This window comes from Oratosquilla oratoria, chromosome 7 (genome assembly GCF_046742065.1).
Source record: "Oratosquilla oratoria isolate Oo_2021 chromosome 7, ASM4674206v1, whole genome shotgun sequence".
NCBI classification, from domain to species: Eukaryota; Metazoa; Arthropoda; class Malacostraca; order Stomatopoda; family Squillidae; genus Oratosquilla; species Oratosquilla oratoria.
The window spans coordinates 83,230,931-83,253,430 of record NC_134783.1 but is presented as its reverse complement, the minus strand read 5'-3'; the positions used below and the strand labels follow the sequence as shown (position 1 = coordinate 83,253,430).

At 43.9% G+C, this 22,500-nt stretch overlaps 1 protein-coding gene across 6 annotated transcripts in view; it reads left to right on the top strand.

Annotated features, from left to right (window-relative positions):
- mib2 (E3 ubiquitin-protein ligase mind bomb 2) overlaps window positions 1-22,500 on the top strand; it is a 672,548-nt gene that overhangs the window by 405,198 nt on the left and 244,850 nt on the right. For 2 of the 6 annotated variants that reach the window (XM_076188492.1, XM_076188493.1), the window contains one exon: window positions 18,387-18,439. The exons of the other annotated variants lie outside the window; for them this stretch is intronic. In XM_076188492.1, the coding sequence (XP_076044607.1) occupies window positions 18,426-18,439 (14 nt within the window). In that variant the 5' untranslated portion in view covers window positions 18,387-18,425. The remainder of the gene's footprint in view (window positions 1-18,386; window positions 18,440-22,500) is intronic. 6 annotated transcript variants of the gene reach the window in all.

The following is a 22,500-nucleotide window of genomic DNA, read 5'->3' as shown; positions in this document are numbered from 1 at the left end:
GTTGGTGGTGACGAAAAGACGAAGGCGAAGAAGATCACGAGATGGAAGACCACGGAGACGAAGATAGACAGACAAAGACAGCGAAGAGGAAGACGAAGACGATCACAAAATCGAAGACCTCGAAGACGAGGTAGACAGACAATTATCTCAAAGTGCTGTGTGTTAAACGCAGGGCTACACAACCCCGAAAATAGATATAGCTTACACAACACGTTTTTAGAGAAAACTGAGTGCGAGAGAGACTTGGGAGTTCTAGTGAGTCCTGACCTTAAATCCAGGAAACAGTGCATTAGCGCCAGGAATAAATCTAACAGAGCACTAGGTTTCATTGCTAGGACGGTTACCTATAGAAGTGCAGAGGTAATCATCAAACTCTAGCGTCAGTTAGACCTACCCTTGACTATGTGGTACAGTTTTGGTCTTCGTCTGATAGAATGGACATCAATTCACTAGAATCAGTACAGAGGAGAATGACCAAAATGATACATGAGCTCAGAAGAGGCTAAGGCACCTTAACTTACACTCTCTGGAAAGACGTAGAATGCGAGGGTGATCTAATAGAGATGTTCAAGTGGCTTTGACAAGGATGACACAAACAAGGTCATCATATTAAGACAATGGGGCAGGACTCATAGTAATGTATTTGAATTGGACAAATTTAGATTTAAGAAGGAAATAAGAAAATTGGTTTATTAATATGGTGGTCAACGAATGGAATAGACTTAGTAACCATATAGTGAGCGCACTATCGATTGTTTTAAGAAACGCTTAAACAACTTTATGGATGGGGATGACAGGTGGTAATAGACATGGAACTGCCTAGGGTAGGCCTTATGGTCTCTTGCAGCCTCCTTCATTCTTATGTTTTTAAGACCAAAACAAAGACGAAAAAGATCACGAAATGGAAGACCACGAAGGCGAAGAAAGACAAAGAGAGCGAAGACGAAGACAACAAAGATGAAGACGAAGAAGATCACGAAATCGAAGAACACAAAGACGAAGACAGACAAAGACGAAGACGAAAGCGAGGAAAACGACGAAGACGATGAAAACAACGAAGACGAAGGCACTAAAGATGACGAAGACGAGGTGCAACTTGAACACAAATAAATTGGTCAGGGCTGTCTTAGTTCACCCCCTCCCCCATTTTCATGTACCCCGACTGCATATTTTATGCAATTTCCTTTTTTTTTTCCTCTTCTTTTTTTAATCGACAGTCCTACGAACCAAGCAAGGATTATTTTATCGTTGGGAACCAAAGGCTTACGAATACCGGCCCATGTGCACAACAGACGTTAAAGAAGTTACACCACACTCGTTCTTTACATATCTGTATTCGAATGAGTTTTCAGTCAAGGTTACAGTAAATTATTGGAACAATGTGGGCGAATAACAACCTTGAAAAGAAAAAAGAAAAAAAAGAAGAAAAAAAGAAAGAAAAGGAAACGAAAAAATTGTACCTTCAAATGTACAGGAAGAGCTGCGACAGGGAGTGGGCGTGGCTTGGGGCGGGGTTGTGATGTAAACAAACCGAAATCGGAGGAGGAGGAAGAGGAGCACGGCGGAGAACTTTGGCACGAGAACACAGGGCAGGAGGAGACTGGGGAGGGGTGGGGCAAGTATTTTTGTAATTGTAGTGTACAGGATGAGGCCTGCACTCGTGGGAACCCGGTTTCTGTGCCTTCCGCGGTTAAACTTGGGAGATTGGTGATCAAATGAGTGAAAAATTGAGGATGTGGAGGATGAGGAAGACGAGGTGGAGGAGGATAACGGTTGTGAAGGATAAGTAGAACGAAAAGGAAAATTTAAAAATGAAAAGTCACTCCTCCGGCCAGCCCCATTACCTCTCTTGTGTGTGGGACGGGGGAGGGGTACAAATGTCAGTAGAAGAGGAGAAAGGCGAAGGATGGAAGACCCCGAGGAGATAGTGGAGATGGATGGATTGAGTGAGGCTTACATCACGAGGGGAGATGATTGGAGAGAGATAGGAGGGAAGGTGGGGGTGGAAGGGGGAAGGGAAGTGAGGAGGGGTGGGGAAGAGGGAGGATGATTAAGGAAGGACAGGCGGTATGGTGGGGGGAAGGGATGGGGTTTAAAGTGGAAAGGAGGAATGGGTGGGAAGGAGGGATGGGAGGGAAGGTGGGGGAGAGATGGGAGGGAAGGTGGGGAGGAAAGATGGGAAGGAAGTGGAGAGGAGAGATGGGTAAGAAGGAGGGATGGGTGGGGAGGTGGGATGGGAGGGAAGGTGGGGAGGAGGGATGGGAGGGAAGGAAGGGGGAAGGGATGTGAAGGAAGGTGGGGAGAAGGGATGGGAGAGGAGAAGATAGAGGAGAATAAGAGTGAGGATGAGTAAGTAGGGATGGAGGAGAAGATAGGGAAGGAAGATGGTTGAAGGGGAAGGAAATTGTGATGGAGTGAGACAAAGTCTTCAGCAGAATAATTGGAGAAGATCAACGATGAAAGAAATATAAAAAGAATCGAGAAGAAGCATAGCGAGGGAGGCTCAGGCTGAGGTTATTAAGTGAAAATAATGAGGAAGTTTGAGAACCAGAGAAGAATAGAAGAGGCGAGAGGCAAGTTCTCGGGGGAGATGAAGAAAGAGAGAGAGAGAAGTGTCAATTTGGGCATTAGGGTAATGAGGAGGAGGAAGCCACAGAAGGATTGGGGGGAAGAGGTGAGTAATTTTTTTTTTGGGGGGGGAACTGGGGAGAGGAGAAAGAATTAATTGTGAGAGAGGGAAGAGGGCGAAGAAGAGGGTGAGTGGAAGAAAGTGGAAAGTGGAAGAGGGTGAGTGGAAAGAGAAGGACGGAAAGGTAGAAACAGATGGGAGTGATAATTGGGAAAGATCAGGTACATAGGGAAGAGGAGGTGACATGAAAGGAAGGAAATAGGAAGAAGAAGAGGAGGACGACGACGAGGGGCTAGTGCTAGAATAATGATCAGTTTTGAATTAGAGTAACTTGAAAATTGAACCCTAAAAACATGACAGGAAGGAAAGTAAGGAAGGAGAAAGAAACGAGGGAAGAAAACGGAAGGATGATGCAAATAAAAAAAAAGGAGGGAGAGAATATAGAAAGAAGGAACACACAAAGAGAGGAAGACTGGAAAGAGGAAAATGATGATCGAACGCAACTGGGAACCATTGATAGAAGAGGAAATAATCAAGGAATGAATGAAGAAATAAGAGATAGGAGACGGGAAAGAAGGAAAGAACGAATGAATGCAAAAGAGGAAATAATAAAGGTAGGAAAGAAGGAAGAAGAGATGGAAGGAAGGACGTCAGTAAGGTCGAGGTGCCAAAGGAGAAGGTCTCGTGGTCGTTCAACTGTGACGCCTACAGGGCCAACTTTACCTCCACCTCCATGGCCAACTCCTCCTCCACCTCCATGGCCAACACCTCCTCCACTTCCACTACCTCCCTTGCGACCTGTACCACCTTCATCCCCACTCATCACTCCCTACCTGAGCCACCTCTATCAACTCCATTTCCTTGACCCCACCCCATCACAGCCAAGGAGCCTTTCCCCCTTCCCCCCTCCCTCCTCAGGGCCTTCTCCATCAACTCATCCATCTCTATTACCTCCATGGTTCCATAACTACAGATCCATTCATCCCATCTGCCCCAACAACATTGACCATCAATTCTCACGATTTATGTGTTTGTTATGGCTAACGTAAAGGGTATTTTAATCAGCTGAGGTAGTGTTATTTATCGAACTGGAGAACTCGAGATTTACGCGCGCGCGCGCGCACACACACACACACACACACACACACACACACACACACACACACACACACACACACACACACACACACACACACACACACACACTTAAACACACACACACACACACTTAAACACACACACACACACACACACACACACACACACACACACTTAAACACACACACACACACACACACACACACACACACACACACACACACACACTTTGACCTTATCATCACTGATAGGTCCCGTAATTTGTGAATAACAGTTCCTAGATGCTACATAATGTGCTAGACCCTAGCACATGTAGTCAAAATAGACTAGTTTTAAATTTACACAAATTATATGTTGTCAATATATATCTTTATCGCTGTTAACTCAATAAACCAATCATTGGTTTTACACACACACACACACACACACACACACACACACACACACACACACACACACACACACACACACACACACACACACACACACACAGACATAAACACAAGGAGAATAGTTACCTAACAGTCGTTGGAACAGAAGGAAAACGGCGACCAATAAGAAGATAGGCTCGAGATCTCCTTGGTCATTGAAGGAGTGACAGAGAGATGAATTGAAAAGCCCAACGCCATCGGCAGTGAAGGGGAAAGGGTCACCCGGCACGGAAGGGGCTGTTGTCGTGCGCACTTCTTGCTTCGAAGGGCGGCAACCGCTGAAGCTCTGACCGAAGGACACATCGAAGTTAGATCCCTCTTCGTCTTGTTTTTCTTCTTTTTCTTCCTCGTTTATTTCGGTTTTGTCTTCCTCTTCGTCTTCTTTGTTTGTTCCGGCTTATTCCTCTTCCTCCTCTTCTTCCTCTTCGTCATATTCGTCTTCTTCGGCTTCCTCTTCGTATACTTCTTCGTCTTCCTCTATCTCGTCTTCCTTTTCGTCTTCGTCTGTCTTTTTTCTTGGTCTTCGTCTTCGCCTTTCTACTCCTCTTTCTCCTCTTCCTTCTCCCCCTTTTCAGGCTTTACAACTTAAAAGAAAATAATCAGGACTTGTATCTTTGAGGACACTGTCCCAACGAAGAGGCGGAGTCAGTCCATGATCTGGTAAAAGAGAGATTCAAGACAGAAAACAGAACGAAGGGATGGAATATAAAAGTAGCCCCTCTCTCTCTCTCTCTCTCTCTCTCTCTCTCTCTCTCTCTCTCTCTCTCTCTCTCTCTCTCTCTCTCTCTCTCTCTCTCTCTCTCTCTCTCTCTCTCTCTCTCTCTCTCTCTCTCTCTCTCTCTCTCTCTCTCTCTCTCTCTCTCTCTCCTCTCTCTCTCTCTCTCTCTCTCTCTCTCTCTCTCTCTCTCTCTGAGTGGTCCGTAGGGATTTCATTAAAACCATTGAAATATCGAACGCATAATCCTTGTGCAGTCAATACCCCATACTGCGCAGGAGGTGGAAGAGGTGGTGGTGATGATGGTTGTGCTGGTGAGTGAGAGAGAGAGGAGGATGGGTACATAGAGAAGGGAAATAGGGATTTACGACGTGAAGGGAATTGGGCGAATTAAAAAATGGAGAAGGTGTGTATTTGGGTGGGGAGAAAGTGGACAGATGTTGAGGATGAAATTTGGTTTGAAAGGAAAAGACGAAGAGATGAGGAGGAGGAGGAGGAGGAGTGGGAGGAAGGGTTTCCAGATAGGCTGGGCAAGGGTTACCGAAAATATCTAGTGAAATAAATGAATAGATAAATAGATTAATAAATATTAAATAAATAGATCAATAAGTAAGTGAATAAATAAAAAAATAACACCGTGATCGCTAGGATTGGGCACAGCTCCTAATATTCACGTGTGTGTGTGTGTGTGTGTGTGTGTGTGTGTGTGTGTGTGTGTGTGTGTGTGTGTGTGCGTGCTTATGTTATACTTTGTTACATATATGTACGTTTTATATACTTTATATAATGTATACAGTACGAGTGTAAGTGCTGGTACAGCTGCCAATGACTACGTATGATTGTTTCATCTATACAAGATTATACATTCCTATCAGTATTGTTTCCATGTACATACGAGTGCATATATTATGCATACGCGTGTGTTATACATGCATAGGCATGTATTATGTAACATATGTATGTCTGGCTTGGTCAGAGGGAAGGACCAGGAGCTGGATGTGAATATATGAAAGGTGAGGTTGAAGGAAGGAGGGAGAGAGGTAGGGAGTTGTAAGTAAAGAGCTTATCACATTGGGCTACCACGAACTTCACCAGCGCTGACAGACAGTGGAGAGTTCGTTTTGAGTAAAAACAACTTCGGTTATGATATTTTATTTTTTTCAAATCTCCTAATATCAAATTATCTTTCCGTCGTATGTAGCAAAGCTGAGTGGTGACCTAGGAGATTGTAAACCTACACGAATGTTAGACACACTGCTGAAATTTTCTTGGAGAAATCTAGATTTCCTTAAGCGAAGTCATATTCTAGTTACCCAAATGGAGGTTGTAGGTGGGATGAGGGAGGGGAAAATACCCCAGTGTGATAAGCCCTTTAACCTTTTCAACACGGTGACGACCTTGATAGGTTCTATTCTGGCCAAGAAACAGACCATTTCATATATATATATATATATATTGATAAGTAATATATATATATATATATATATATATATATATATATATATATATATATATTTGAGGAATTGAACTCCGACCCCAATGGGATCTTGATCACTGAAGCCAACTTTCAATCAGGAGTCCAACCCCTGAAATGAATCAAATTGCTTTTCCTTATTCAAAACAAAATATATGAAGGGCGTCACCGTGTTGTAAGGGGAGAAGAGAGGGAGAGGGAGTACCTAGGAGGAGGAGGAGGAGGAGGAGGAGGAGGAGGAGGGTCGTGTGGGAGGCGGTGACGAAGACAGGGCCCAGGAGGGAGCCAAACAAAGACGTTTGCATATTATATGTGAGAGGTTTAAACGTTCCCTCATGCACACACACTCGCTTGCCCCGTACAGCAAGTGCACCTTATTAACGCAAATTTTCTAGTCTTAAAATTAGCACAAACTGTATATTGCCAGTGTACTTTCGTCACTGTTAACTCAATAAACCTATTATTATTATTATTGTTATCATTATTGTTATTGATATTATTGTTATAGTTATTGTTGTTATAGCACACAAACACACACACACACACACACACACACACACAACTCGTGGCGCAGTGGTTAGAGTACCCGGCTGCCACTACGGCAGTCCGGGTTCGAATCCCGCCTAGAGCTGACATAATTTCAGTATCGCTGCGCTGTGGGTCGTTACTCCAACTCTAGTGGGCGGGGAGTTGGTCTGAGCTCTCTTCCGGGAGGGAAATAGCTGTCGATCAAGAGTCATTCACGTGATCCAAGACCATGGTGAATACACACACAGTACACGAGCAAGAGTATATGCAGTGACGTGCAGAGGAAGGGATGGTATCCAGTCGACCATTTGGGGGAAAAAATAATGAATTTGGTTGAATTCTATTCAAATCTAATAAGTATCTGTCTCATCTGTGTTTACGTATTGAAAATATCTTCCTTTCTCATAATATTTTCAGTACTATGAGGTCTTATACTGGATTCTTTGGGCGGGGGGGTCCGGACTTGTGCTAATGCCACTGCGGAGTACATGCTCTATTGCAGATCTCTGGTCTGTCATCATTCGGTAATATATGTATTGTATGAGGGCAACAAACTCACAAGGTGAGGCTTCTTTCCCTCGCGAGTGAATAAAATCACTTGGTGACAGGGTGAAGGTACAAGTTATTAACCGCTGTGGGAAGATGAAAAGGAGAAACATAGATAACATTTCATAAGTGTATTTGTTAAGAGCTCACTGAAAGTAAGATGCTTCTTTCTCCTTCTCTCTCTCTCTATCTCTTCAGGTCCAGACCAGCGCGAAGAGATGTGAGGGGGGGGGGGTTAAAGGAGAATGTAGGAGGCACCTTGGGGGAGGAGGAGGGGAGTCTCTGCATAGAAAGTAGCCGAAGGGAAAGAGTCCTGGCAGTGTCATCTGCCGGGAGTCTTGGAATCCGAGGAGACAAGTCGGGGAATGGAATGGGGGTGGAGGAGGAGGGGGGAATGGGGGGGGATCAAGACGGAGGGCAAGACACGAGAAGGGTCGAACTAAGAGGGGCTCGTTTTATGAAAAAGGTCAGAGAAAGGGAAGAGGGAGAGAAAGGAAGGGGAAGAGAGAGCTAGGGGAGAGAGGGAGAGAGAGAGAGAGAAAGAGGGAAGGGGAAGAGAGATAGGAGGGAGAGAGAAAGAGAGAGAGTGGGGTGGGAGAGATTTTATTTATTTTCTTTTATCTTTATTTATTTATTCATTGATTTATTGAGCTTTATATGAGAAGCGGTCTTCAATTTATCCTTATAACCTCGTGACTGTCTCCCGTCTCAAACCAAGAAACCTTCACTGTGGTTTTTATCTACTTCCACTAATGACCTGTATTAGTAGTGTGTGTGTGTGTGTGTGTGTGTGTGTGTTTAGAGAGAGAGGCGAAGAGAAAGCGAGAAAGAAAACTCCTCTTTCTACACAAAAGGCGGAAGAGGGCAAGACGAAATCCGAATCTGAAGAGTAATTTGAGGAGTTGTGGCCCTAAGAACTATTGGAAATTTTCTGAATGTGGATGAATAGAATCTTGGAATATTGATGGAGACTTAAACTGTAATATAAGTTGAAGTGAGATGGGTCCGAGACGCTAAGGAAGGGAGGCATTCTGAAATAGGGTGGGGGCGGGGGGGAGAAGAGGGGGGGTAAGGGAAATTTTGAATAGGTGCTAAGCACGGGTAGGGGTTAAGGAGGGACTGGAGGGGAGGGACAACGGAGAGAGATGGGGTTCCTGAACTGGTATATAAGATTAGGAAATGAATGGTAAACGCCTTGGGTTTTGTGTGTGTCAAAGCGTTATCACATTGGGCTATTTTTCCTCCAACCTCCGAATAATCGGCGGAGAACTTTTTTCGCCGTAAACTCAGTATGGAAAACTATTTTTTTTTTTTTTTTTCAACATTCGATATGCTGAAGTGAAAATATTTCCCTCCAGCATATTAGATTCCTTCCCGAAAGCTGTGGATTGCAAATCTGCTTCAAGAGTCGGAGGAAAAATAGTCCAGTGTGATAAGTTATCACACTGGACTGATAACCCTTTCAGCGTGCCTATGTGCATGCGCATTTATTATTAATAGCTCTTGAACGCAGACAGAACTGATATGGATGGTGGGGAGACAGACATTTTTCGGAAACACGGACCGGGAAGGATGATTGATCTGAAAGATGGATTCCGAAGAGGAACGGTGAGATTGGAATGTTTCATGTGATGGAGCGGGAGAAGGAGAGAGTGGTTGAGCGATGCTGGAGCAAGAGGGACCAAGATAAGATGAGATGGAGAGGAGGGTTCATAAATACGTAACTAGGAGGGGCGGGGGAGAGAGGGGGAGGGAAAGAAGGAGGGAGGGAGGGGAGGGAGAGTGCAAGAAGGCATCACTGAAATATTCACTGGGTTTCAGGAACGAACACCCTAGGGCTTGCGCACATGGCCTGCAAGCGGACTGTAGACTGTAGAGCAGTGGCTCCCAAACTAAGCCCCCCACCCCCGAGGGAGGCGTGAGAAGGGCACAAGGGGGGCGTGAAGTCATCTGTTAAAAAATCATCGTTTAATAAGAATAATGAAATAATTCCAAGAACAAGTATCTGTCGTTACATCATACGTGCAAAGTATAATTTTACCAGTCACTCCAACCCGTTTTCTAATAGAATATGAATATGAATATATGAAAAGGTATGAATAGAAAAGATGGGAATATATATATATATATATATATATATATATATATATATATATATATATATATATATATATATATATATAAAGGTGTTGGGGGCGTGAGGGTTTGCTGGATTGGGTCTCTGAGTCTTCGAGACCGAGATTGAGATAGCATCTCGAGACTTGGTGTCTGTCTTCTGCGAGGCCCTGGAGACTCGTTCTGTCGAATTGAAACTAGTCTCAGGCCCTGTTCACAGTAGTGGTTTGAACCGCGGTGGTTCAATTAGTGTAAGTCAGTGAAGGCGTGCACACACAACCGCGGAGTTTTTCCTTGACTATGTGGTACGTTAGTCTTCCTTCGTCGAGAAAAAATGCTCTCATAGGTAAGGGGGTCGTTGGGGAGGATGCACGGGCAGACAGCTTGAATCGAGGCCAGGGTGGAGGGTTTAGGTGTTGAGTCGACTCTTTCGACGAGAGATGTCGAAGAAGGACGTTGAGGAGAGAGAACATAAGAATTGGAGGAGTCTGGAAGAAACCATAGGGCCTACGCTAGGCAGTTCCATGTCCCTTACCACCTTTCATCCCTATCCATAAATTTATCTAATCTCTTAAAACAACCGATAGTTTCAGCGCTGACCATCCGGTATTGTGGGAAGATGCTTCAGACCTGTCGTTAACTCGGTGAATAACGTATCAGACTCATGAGTAGGTGGTCGTGAGGTCGATTCCCGGGACTCGCTGCATGATTCTTGCGTTGGTCCCCGACATCCCAGGCCGGGGGGGGGGGGCGAGCGACCAGGACATCGGCCTTTAAAAAAAAAAAAAAAAAAGTATGCTTAACGAAGCCGACAGGGCTTACCCTACCAGGTGCTTCTTACTTCCCACGTCATGGGATTGGGATTGTGAGTAGATACTACTATTCCCTCGTTTGAATAAAATAGTCTGACGGCAGCTAGAATAAGTGTCGCCCCATAGTAACACCTCCCCCAACTCCATGATATTATTTGATATTACATGACAGGAAATATATATCACATGGATTTTGAATGCACTGTTCATTCAGCACAGCGTCCAACGTGATTTCTCACTCCGTCGTGGATGAAGCAGTTTTATATGTAAATTAGCCAGCTATATTCTTTGCGGGGGAAGATGTATTGGTTGAGTATGTATATTTCCTCAGGGCTGAGTGAATTCGCTGCATGGTTGGTATTCAATGGATGTATCAGAGGCTCAAGTTCTTTATGGTTCCATCTATACCAAGGGCTTCAAAGGATTACAAAGGCGGAGCATGCCGACAGGAGACCTTTTGATCCATATCTAGGTCGGATGCGAAAAAAAAAAATCATATTAATAATAAAATAATAAATAAAAACTATGATAATGTAAATAACAAATAAAATACATAAATAAATGCATAGGTATACTTAAATAATAAACAAACAGGTAAATAGTAAATAATAATAAATTGACATATAACTAATAATAAATGAAAATCAGACAGACAAATTATAACAAAACAAAAACAAATAATATAAGATAAATTAAAATCATTACAGCATCTTACTTAGGTATTTATCTAAATGATTCTTAAAGCTTCGAACTGAACTACATTGCACTACCTGTGCAGGAAGTTTATTCCATTCATTAACTACACGGTTGGCAAAGTTGTTTCTACCTACTTCCAAATTGAATCTATTTCCGGACAGTTTGAGACCATTCTTTCTTGTCTGATTCTCATTCAATGTAAAAATTTGGTCACTTTTGATGTTGTCAATTCCCTTTAGAATTTTAAAGACCTGTATCAAGTCACCTCTGAGTCTACGTTTTTTTAGGGAAAACAGATTCATATGTTTTAGTCGATTTTCGTATGATTTATTTTTGATATTTGGAATCAGTTTTGTGGCTCGCCGTTGTACTTTTTCCAGTCTGTCAATGTCTTTAATGAGATTCGGTGACCATACGGAAACAGCATATTCCAAATGTGGACGAACTAACGATTTATATAGCTTGTTAATGAGTGATGGACTTTTGAAATCAAAAGATCGCGCAATCAGTCCCAGAATCTTATTTGCTTTCTCAGAGGCTGAAATACACTTCTTCCACCTTATAAGAGAGGTAGCCAAGTCAAAGACACGCACCCACTTCTCCACCCATTGGTCTCCCATATACCACCTTCTCCTCCCTCTGCTCCTCGTGGGTGGATGAAGGGTCATCCCCATCCCCTGCTTTGTACGCAGGATAAGTAAATTAAACAATGCTCAGCAGAATAATTACCCTCCCACCATTTTTAAAACGTCACTCAAAATATTCGCACTCACCACATCTTCCTGACAAGAAAAGAATGGAAGGTAATTGGAGAAGCCACAGACTTGTAGATGTAGATGTACACTTGTATGGAGAACCTGGTGGGTTTCACTACGGGACTGAAGTGAGTTCATTTGAGTAGAAACGACTTGGGTTACACTCTTATTTTTCGAATCTCCAAATGTCAAATCATCTTTATGTCATATGTTGAGAAGCTGAATGACGAACTGAGAGAAGATAAACCTATACGGATATTAGACATATTGTTGAACTGTCTTTCGTGAAGTCTAGAATACTATAGGCGAAGACATCCTGCAGCTTTTCAAATTCACAACATTCGACGAGAATCGTGATAGTGTGACTGGTGGTTTATGACGAAACCTAGTAGTTTGAACCTTCAGACATTAGCTGCAAACCACTCTCTGGAAAGACGAAGAGTGCGGGGTGATGCAGCCAAGGTCATCATATCAAGACAGTAGGGCAGGACTCGTAGTAATGGATTTAAATTGTACAAATTCAGGTTAAAAAAAAATAGGTAAGAAGTGGTTTACTAATAAAGTGGTCGACGAATAGAATAGACTTAGTAACCGTGTGGTGAGCGCTGAGACAATTGATTGTTTTAAGGGAGGTTAGATATTTTTATGGATAGGGATGACAGGTGGTAAGGGACACGGAACTGACTAGTGTATGCATTATGGTCTCTTACAGTCTCCTCTATTCTTATGTTCTTATGAACACCAACATGAGCTATCGACTTCTTGTCCACTTCTTACTCATTGTGACTTCTCCTCGTAACTTTGATTCTTTTTTAATTTTGTGCTATTTATGTCCATACAATGTAATAACTAATTTATAATGTGCATAGTGTACGAAACTTTACCCTTTAGTACATGTATCATATTACTAAACTCTACGCAGACGTTTGCAATTCAAAAGTGGGAGGTACCGAATGTGTGATCCACCATGGTCTTGGATCACGTGTTGGGCTTGTGATCGACAGCTATTTCCCTCCCGGAAGAGAGATCAGAGCTCATATATGACCGACCTATGGGTAATGCTGTGACCCTACACGCACATACACACACCCAACTCCCCGCCCACGAGAGTTGGAGTAATAACCTGCAGCGCAGCGATACTGATATTATTTCAGCCCTTTGCGGGATTCGAACCCGGACTGCCGTAGTGGCAACCAGGAACTCTACCAACTGCGCCACGAGTTGTGTGTGTGTGTGTGAGTTTATGTATGCGTATGTGTGTATATTTATATGTAAATGTGTATATATGTATGTGTGTATGTATGTATGTATGTATGTACGTGTAAGTGAAAAGTAGATAATGATAAATAGGGCCAACCTTACGCGTTGTGTAAACATTTTCAATCTCCAGCACTTGTACAGCCGTTACTAGTGATGCAAAAAAAAAAAAAAGTTTTTTTTTAATCGCAAGTTTAATTTTTTTTACACGTCCAAATTTGTTCAGATATTTAATATCAAGTATATGAAAACAGGTGTAAGTACTTGATTCATCCCTCCACATATGCGTATCTACCTTATCCAAAGAGACATCAGACACAGTATAAAAATAAACAAGTAATTGACCTTTTTAGTCAGGACTCAGATGCTGCAACAAGTGTAGATACTGTATATGGGCCAATATGGCTACCTTACAAAATTTACTCTTAGTATAATCTTCAAAGATTAAACACTCCAAATTTCCTTGTCATGAATGGTTAAACATACACATAAAATAGGATATACAATAAGGTATGCACAAATTAATCATGGTCTATGGGCCTGGAAAAAGCAAGAAGAGAGTGCAAGGATAGGAGCAAATGGAGCCTTCTGTCATGGCCATCCCCTGGAGGGGGGGGGAAGTTCCTAGGAACAGGCATCAGACTCAGACATTGTAGATATAGTAGGCTCTGAACTTCTGACTCCATCAATCCAAGTCCTGCGGTTCCTGCTGTTCCTCTTCAGGCTCCTCTATATCAGATGGGGGAAATCTGGGGCCGGCTGCCGGGGCTGGGCGGTTCATCAATTGAGCCCTCAGAATATTCCGTTTCTGAATCATCTGACTCAAGCTGGAAAGTAGGGATGTTGCTTGAAGCAGTAGAATCCCTGCTGGTTGATGGCTGTGGTTGTAGTAATAGTGGATAAGAGGCAGGAGCTGCATAAAACAAAATATAAAAAAAACGAAAATATCTATGTTTTTCTGGTCGTTTTTTTATATAAAAAACATGTTTTTTATATATATATATATATATATATATATATATATATATATATATATTTTTTTTTTCTTCATCTATAGGCCCATTACACTTAGTATCCCGCCCAAATGGCCCCGTAAATAAATCCAACATGTTTGGCTCAAACTGTGACGTATAATCGCGGATGATATTCGGCCCCTAATTGCCCCAGAGACCTTGTCCGCGGGCCCATCGTCCGTTTACATATAATTGGATTGAACGGTGATTGGGTCGGACCTTTGACTAATTTTATTCGGAGGTTTATCTGCAGCAAAAGGAAGAGGAGGAGGAGGAGGAGCCATGCAATTAGATATAAAGTGTCCGAGCGCAGCCATTTTATAATTGGGCATAATGTGTCGCCTGGCTCCCAGCCGGCGAGGTTTCATTAGATTTAATGCGCGGCGCCCGCTGTGCTGGCTGCCTCTTGCGGGACCCGGACGCTCGCTCGCGCAGCCAAATAGATTATGACTTTTCGGCTCCGATTTTTCACTGGGAGCCTGGGTGGAGTCAGCTCTCTCTCTCTCTTTCCTCTCTCTCTCTCTCTCTCTCTCTCTCTCTCTCTCTCTCTCTCTCTCTCTCTCTCTCTCTCTCTCTCTCTCTCTCTCTCTCTCTCTCTCTCTCTCTCTCTCTCTCTCTCTCTCTCTCTCTCTCTCTCTCTCTCTCTCTCTCTCTCTCTCTCTCTCTCTCTCTCTCTCTCTCTCTCTCTCTCTCTCTCTCTCTCTCTCTCTCTCTCTCTCTCTGTCTCTCTCTCTCTCTCTCTCTCTCTCTCTCTCTCTCTCTCTCTCTCTCTCTCTCTCTCTCTCTCTCTCTCTCTCTCTCTCTCTCTCTCTCTCTCTCTCTCTCTCTCTCTCTCTCTCTCTCTCTCTCTCTCTCTCTCTCTCTCGTGGTGTGTGTGTGTGTGTCTGCAAAACGTCGTATATAGGTCAGAAGTAGGTCTCGTGAGAGGGACAGCCTAGGCAAGTGGCAGTTGCAGGGCAGCCGAGAGTTGTGGTTCAGAGTCAGCCCAGCGTTCTCAGTGCGAAATACAAGTCTAGCGTTTGGCAAAATTACCAATGATGATTTGATTTCGTTGCATTGGTCCAACGTGTGTGTGTGTGTGTGTGTGTGTGTGTGTGTGTGTGTGTGTGAATGCACGTTCGTATGCTTGTGTGTGTTTGCGTACTTGAATGCGTGCATGTGTCTTGTCATTTTGACTGGTCTCCTGTACCGGGACGACCACGGCCACTCTTGCCTCACGACGAGAAAAAGACCGGAACGACACAACTTTGCAACAATCAAGTGCAAAGTGCGAGAAAGACACCCCACACCCCTCACCCACCTTGAGGGGGGTGTCGACCGAACAATGCTCCGTTTATGTTTGGGGTCCATCGCGATGTAATCAAATCACATGACGCTCGTGGTACTTCGACATCACGAACCTCGCCATAGATCGTCAGACCAATGTCCAGGGACACAACAACAACAACATTATCCTGAATCAATCCACAAACTCAAATCACTGAGGCAACAATCAACGAACTGAAAAAGAAGAGTTGGAACAATAAATATTAGACACTTGTTTGGAGTAAGCTCCTGGGATTAACAATAGCGCCATTGAAAATGTTCAATGTTTTAATTGTATTTAAACGAATCGACCAACACATTGGAGTGGTGCTGTGCGTGTGTACGTTTGTATGTGCGCCTTTGTGTGCATATGAATGTGTGTATGTGTGATTCATCAGCGTCGTGTGTCACACGGTGGACCCGTGTTAGGCAGCTATTACCCTCCAGGATGAGAGATCGAATTTTATGGTTTAGTCTAGGGACAGTGCTGTGATCTAACACACACACACGCACACACACACACACACACACACACACACACACACACACACACACACACACACACACACACACACACACACACACACACGTGCGCTCACCACACATACACACACGCCCTAACTCACACACACATACGCGCGCGCGCGAACACACGCACAAACCATTGCCCACTAGAGTTGGAGTGCCGTCTCGCAGTGCAGCATTGCTGAAATTTTCAGTCCTTGGTGAGGCTCGAACAGGGATTGCTGATTAGGTGTCGAACACAGTGCCACTGCACCATCGAGCTGGTGTATGGGTGTGCGCATGTGTGTGTTGGACTCGTGATCGACAGCTATTACCCATCCGGAAGAGAGCTCAGAGTTCATATATAACCGATCTATGGGTAATGCTGTGACCCTACACGCAAACACACACACACACACACACACACACACACACACACACACACACACACACACACACACACACACACACACACACACACACACACACACACAAAACTCCCCTCCCACAGCGCAGTGTGTGTGTGTGTGTGTGTTCATGGATATGATTCACCAATGTCTTAGAGTACGTACCGAACTTGTGATGGGCTGCTATTACGTTCCCGGATGAGAATAAAGATAGTATATCCCGATATATAATTAATATTACGACCTTACAACTACCTTATACCAAGGTCTAAATATACAGGTCAGACCGTTTACATTCTTCTGCGCAGCTTCTGACGTCATTTGGCTGAGTCCATTTTCTCTTGGTGATACACTGAAGAAAACTGTGAAACGCCATGGAAGACAGGAACTATAATATTTTATATATTATATATATATATATATATATTATATATCATATATATTATATATTCATATATATAGACAGGAACTATAATATTTTATATATATTTATATATATATTTTATATAATATTTGTCAGAATATAACTAATTGCGTGGAGCTGTGCGAGCGAAGGCGACGTCATTTTCGAACGACGGACCAGCTTCAACTGACAGTTATAGGACCCGCTAACCCCACTTTGAACAGCCAGGTGACGTTCACGGGCCCGCTGCGCCAACTCCCTCGAAATTCGGTCGGAAGTGGTTAGACCTTGTATTCTTAGATCTTGCCTTATACGTAACATCCCATTGGATCACGTGTTGTACTCGTGACCAACTGCTATTACCCTCTTGGACGAGAGCTAAGAACTCGTATATACACGTCCTATGGGTAATGCTGTGACATTACACACACATACACACACACACACACACACACACACACACACACACACACACACACACACACACACACACACACACACACACACACACACACACACACACAACTCCCTGGCTACGAGAGTTGGAGTACCAGTTCGCAGTGCAGCGATACTGGAATTATCCCTAGGTGGCAATCGAAATCTGACCGCTGGAGTAGCTGTTGTGAACGGTACCATTGTGCCGTCGGGCCATGTGTGTGTGTGTGTGTGTGCGCGCGCGCGTGTGGATGGGTGTGTGTCTGCATGCCGGCGTGCATGCTTGCAAGTATTTTTCAGGAAGTGTTAATTAAGACTTGGGGACTGCGACCTCTGCCACTACGCCATATTTTCAGTCGGCGAGTCTCGAAAGGGGGAAGGGGTGGGGAAGAACTATTAATTTATTATATATTGTTATTATCATCATCATTATTGTTATTATTATTATTATCATCATCATCAATATTATTATTATTATTATTATTTTGTTTTCTTTTTACTTAGTTTATTTGTTTGTTTTTGAAAATGTCTTTCGTTTTACATAGTTTACTTTGTGTGTGTGTGTGTGTAGGCTCAGTATTTTCTTAGGGCACCGTGGTAACTAATAAAGTTGTATCGTCCCCCATGGGATACACTGGTCCTGCAGTGGACTATGACGGCTGACCTCGACGTAGACAGCATTGGTGTATTGTGTTCTATGTCAGCACCTGGAGTCATGGAATTGTTATACCATCAAAATTTGCCGCAAAGTGTTGTAGTCCTTTTTTTATTGTTGAGTCTACCCTACTTCCATTGTACAGTTTTATTCCAGTTAAGTACAAAAGGCTGATATAATAAATGATCGGGGCCCATTTGAATGATGCTGGTAAAACAGGTGCACATTATTGTATTTAAATGTTTAATTGTCGTTATGCTGCCCCCCCCCCTTTCTCTCTCTCTCTCATTTGCTCTCTCTGTCTTTCCTGTCTCCCTTCCACACTTAAAAAACGTTCGTCTCCATCTGAGGTGCCTTTACTCCTTCACCTTCTCATCAACCGCTCTTCTTGATGCATTGTATTTCCTTTACCTCTTCAATCTTTCGCCCGAGATCGTACCCCCCACCTCCTCCTCCTCCTCCTCCTCCTTCTCTCCTCCGCCTCTTGGTTTCTAACTCTTTTGGAATAACATTCGGAGCCGTCAAGTTAATTGTTTCTTTGTCGTCCGCTAGAGCGGCAAGCACTCGTACCGCCTGGCTAATTTTCTTTTTCTTTTTTTTTCAAACAGGTATGGAGGATCCAGCCGACATGACGTCATAACGCGACAATGTGCCAATTCAGGTATTGTGACGAGTGCCCGTTGTCGAGAATGTGAGAAAAAGCTAAAAAGAAAAAAAAATGATGTTGCGTTTGTCAAGAGATGGATTCGGCCGAGTTTAGGGCGGAATTGTGTTTGTGTGGTTTATTGAAATCTTGGCCGAGGAAGTTGGGCGTGTTTTATATGCAGAGTTTAGGGAAACGGACAGGGAAAGTTGCTTGCGTCTCCGTGTATCACGTCCGTATGAGCCCCCACCGTGCAGGGGACGCCTTTTGCCAGAATGAAATAGCCCTGCTTTAGCCTGATCAAAATCTCTATTTGTATTTTCTATTTATTTAGATATGTGTTCATTTATTTTTGTATAGTAACGGGTGCTAGTTCAGAACTACTGGCAACATGTGCATGCCTGTATTACATGTACACAGACTTAGGTTTCTGAAGAAGAATGTGGTTTCTGTACAGTGTAGTCATTAAGCATACTTTGCATGGTTTGGCTGCATTTGTGTGTGTGCGCGCGCGTGTGTGTTTGTGTGAGGTTCGGGGTGATGATCTCGTTTCAGCTAAATGTCACCAATTTGTGTGTGTTCACATTTTGGAAATTGAGTTCGTGGAATTCATGAACATCACTTTGTTGTCGGTTGATATGTACGAGTGCGTGTGCATTGTTTGCTGCATACGAATGTAATCATATTACGTTACTTGGTTTGTGTGTGTGTGTGTGTGTGTGTGTGTGTGTGTGTGGTTCATTTATTCTGTATCTCATGGGAGTGTCTTACATGTACTCAAGACTTAGTATATTCTTTCGGTACCAGAAATATCTCGTTCTCATAAATGAGAAAGAAAAACCTTTTTGGCGAATATTTTCAAAGGTGTGTAATAGCACCCAGACTGGTATGACCAATTCGCTATGAAGATGCTAAACACACACACACACACACACACACACACACACACACACACACACACACACACACACACACACACACACACACACACACACACACACACACACACACACACACACACACACGCGACCTAATTGTATCAAGATTTAAGTTGCCGAGATAGTTTAATTAAACAAACGTGTTTATTTAAGGAAGGGACAAGAAAAAATAGAGAGAAAAAAAGAAGATAGAAAATGAGAGAGGGTGAGAGCGAATGGAAGATGTTGAGGATGCACGAATGAAGGAAAAAAATAAAAAATAAAAGAGGAAAGGGGAGGAAAGGAAAGAAGGAGGAGTGGAGGGAGGAGGAGGAGGAGGAGGAGGAGGAGGAGGAAAAGGGTGTCGATTAGAGGACCCTTGAAGGGCCGTTGAGTTGTCGCCTCCTCTCGTTCCCCATCAGAGCCGAAATCTATTTTCGTCCGTCCGTCTTCTCGAGTCACTCCCAGCTTCACGGGCACGTCACTCCCCGACGAAAAGAGAGGAGAGAAGGAGGAAGAAGGTGAGGTGAGAAGAAGAATAGGAGGGAGATGAGGAATAGGAGGAGGAAGTGACGAATAGGAGGGAGATGAGGAACAGGAGGAGGGAGATGACGAATAGGAGGGAAGATGAGGAATAGAAGGAGAGAAGAAATAACAGGAGGAGAAGGAACGAGAAGATAAAGAGGGCGGCAAAGGTATGAAAGAGGAGGAAGAAAAGAGAGGAGTAGTCTAGAGAAAGTCAAAGTGGGTTTTGTCGACGTTATGATACAAATCAAGATGCGGAGAGATAAGATGTCGAGAAAGAGGTGGAATGGTGGTGACAACAACGACGACGACGACGATACCATGTATCATCTCTGGAGGAGGAGGAGGAGGAAGAGGTGCCTTCAGAAGACGCTTAACTGCACCGAAACGGTGTTAACCGGTTTGGGATCATCTCGGGTCTTCCGGTTGCTCCAGGCGGTTTTATTGTGTTGAGGGGCGCACGGGGAAGGAACTGTGGGTTACGGTCGCTCGCGGTCCATCTTTATTCCCGCTCTATCAGGTGACTAAAATCGTCTGGCGTAAACCAGAATGAAATTTATAAAGCGGTGTGCGTGACCTTGAGAAGATTGAACCAGACTGAGGTGGATTATCGTATCGAGTGGATAAAATAGATTAAGTGGAGTTTTCCATTCCAGGTGGATGTGACGTGGATGCAAATAGAAGGCCCAGCCATATGGTAGAAGTGGGTAGAAGGGGCGGGGTGGGGGAGGGTAGCGGGAGAAAGTTGATTGTGCCAGTTGACGGGAGCTGCTGGATTGGCGGGAAGGTTGATCAGGGTAAGGTCACGCCGAAGCAGCGAGCTCGCCCCCTCACCATTCGCTCGAGTGCCAGACGCTTTTCCTGAGTGAATGGAGTCGCCAGGCGGCAATCGTCATGGCTTATCGCGCAAGATGGCCAACCATTCATGTGTTCTTTGGTTGATATTGACCAGGTCGGATGAGACTGGACATGAGCTTCGGATGTGGTTAATGCTCTGTACTGCTTTTCCGCAGGAAGGGTCGGTCTTGAGACCCCATTGAAGCGGATTGCCGCCAGTTGTGGCGGCTCTGAATCTTACTCTATTGAGTGCAGACCACTCGCGTCTTGGCTGCAGTGCCTCATGTGCGAGTTCTTCCTTGGGTTCTTGCACTTCATCGTTAGGTGGAGTTGTGCTTTCAGACTCCTTTTCCATTTTTGGATTCTGAAATTGTGTGAGGATGTGACAGGTCAGGTGGTAATTCCTCCACAGTAGCAGAGCTCTTCCATGGTTTGAATCTCTTCGGGAGAGACACATCGGAGGAGGAGTGTAGTGGCTCTGTCTTGCCTCTGACATTTGTCTTCGTCGTCGAGTGTCTGGGAGTGAAGTGATAAATTAGTGCTTCCGGTTTCGCTCACGGGAACCCGCAGCCCCTCAGCGACTGGCAACGATTCCCGGAGCCCTCACGTAAATCTCTCCCGAAAGAAACTGTGGACTGTTGTTTGGGTTGTATGATTGTGGGACCGTTTCTATTTCGCTGGGTTGTAGTAGAAGGAGAAGGGAGCAGTCGTCGGTTGTTGGTTGGCCTTGTCCAAAAAAAGGTGGAGGAAATGCAAACGAAGTTCATGGGCCCGGTCCTGGGACAGAGTGTCAGTCCATCGGGGCTGCACCATCAGGTGAAAGTAAGGGTGTGGGCGAGTTTGGAAAACGGATGAAGAAGGTGATGAGGAGCCTACACCAGGAGGCGCTTAGCTTGGACTATTGGGGTAGGTAACAGTCACTCTTGGGAATAGGAGAACGAGTGCGGGATTCGAACCCACAACTCCGATGACGCCACCAGCGTATAAATGGGATGGCACCAGATTGATTCTCTTCCCTTTTCTCTTCGTGTACTCACTTGCCCGTCCCAGGTCACCTTCCCTTTCCTTTCCCTCCTTTTCTTTCCCTTCTCCCTTCTTTGCTTTCTGTTCCTTTCCCCTTCCCATTCTTTGCCTTCCCCTTTACCTTCTTCTTTCCCTTGCCCTTTCCCTTGCCTTGCCTTTTCCCTTACCTTTCCCTTCACGTCCCCCTTTTCTTCTTCCTCCTTTTCCTTTCACTTCCCCTTCTTTCCTCTCCTTCCCACATTCCCTTCCCCGTTCTCTTCCACTTCTTCACTCAGGAGGTGTAGTTACATTTTATTTTTCGTACATTAACCCTTTCTCGTTTCTATCCGTCTTTTATTATTATTTTCTTCTTTTTCTTATTATTCTTCTTACTCTGTTTTTTCTCCTCCTCCTCCTTCTTCTTCTTCTTCTTCTTCTTCTTCTTCTTCTTCTTCTTCTTCTTCTTCTTCTTCTTCTTCTAATTCTTCTTTTAATTATCTTCTTTATTCTTATTCTTCCTTATCTTCATATTCTAATTATTCTTCTTCGTCTAATTCTTCTTCCAATTCTTTTTATTCTTCTATTTTTTTCTGATTATTCTTCTAATCCTTTTCTTCTAATTCTTGTTCTAATTCTTTTTCTTCTTCTTCTTCTTCTTCTATTTCTTCTATTTCTTCTAATTCTTGTACTAATTCTTTTTCTTATTCTTCTAATTAATTATTATTCTTCTTCTAGTTCCAATTCTTGTTCTTCTTTTTGTGAAAGAAGCATCCCTCTGCCCTCCCACTGCTCCATTCT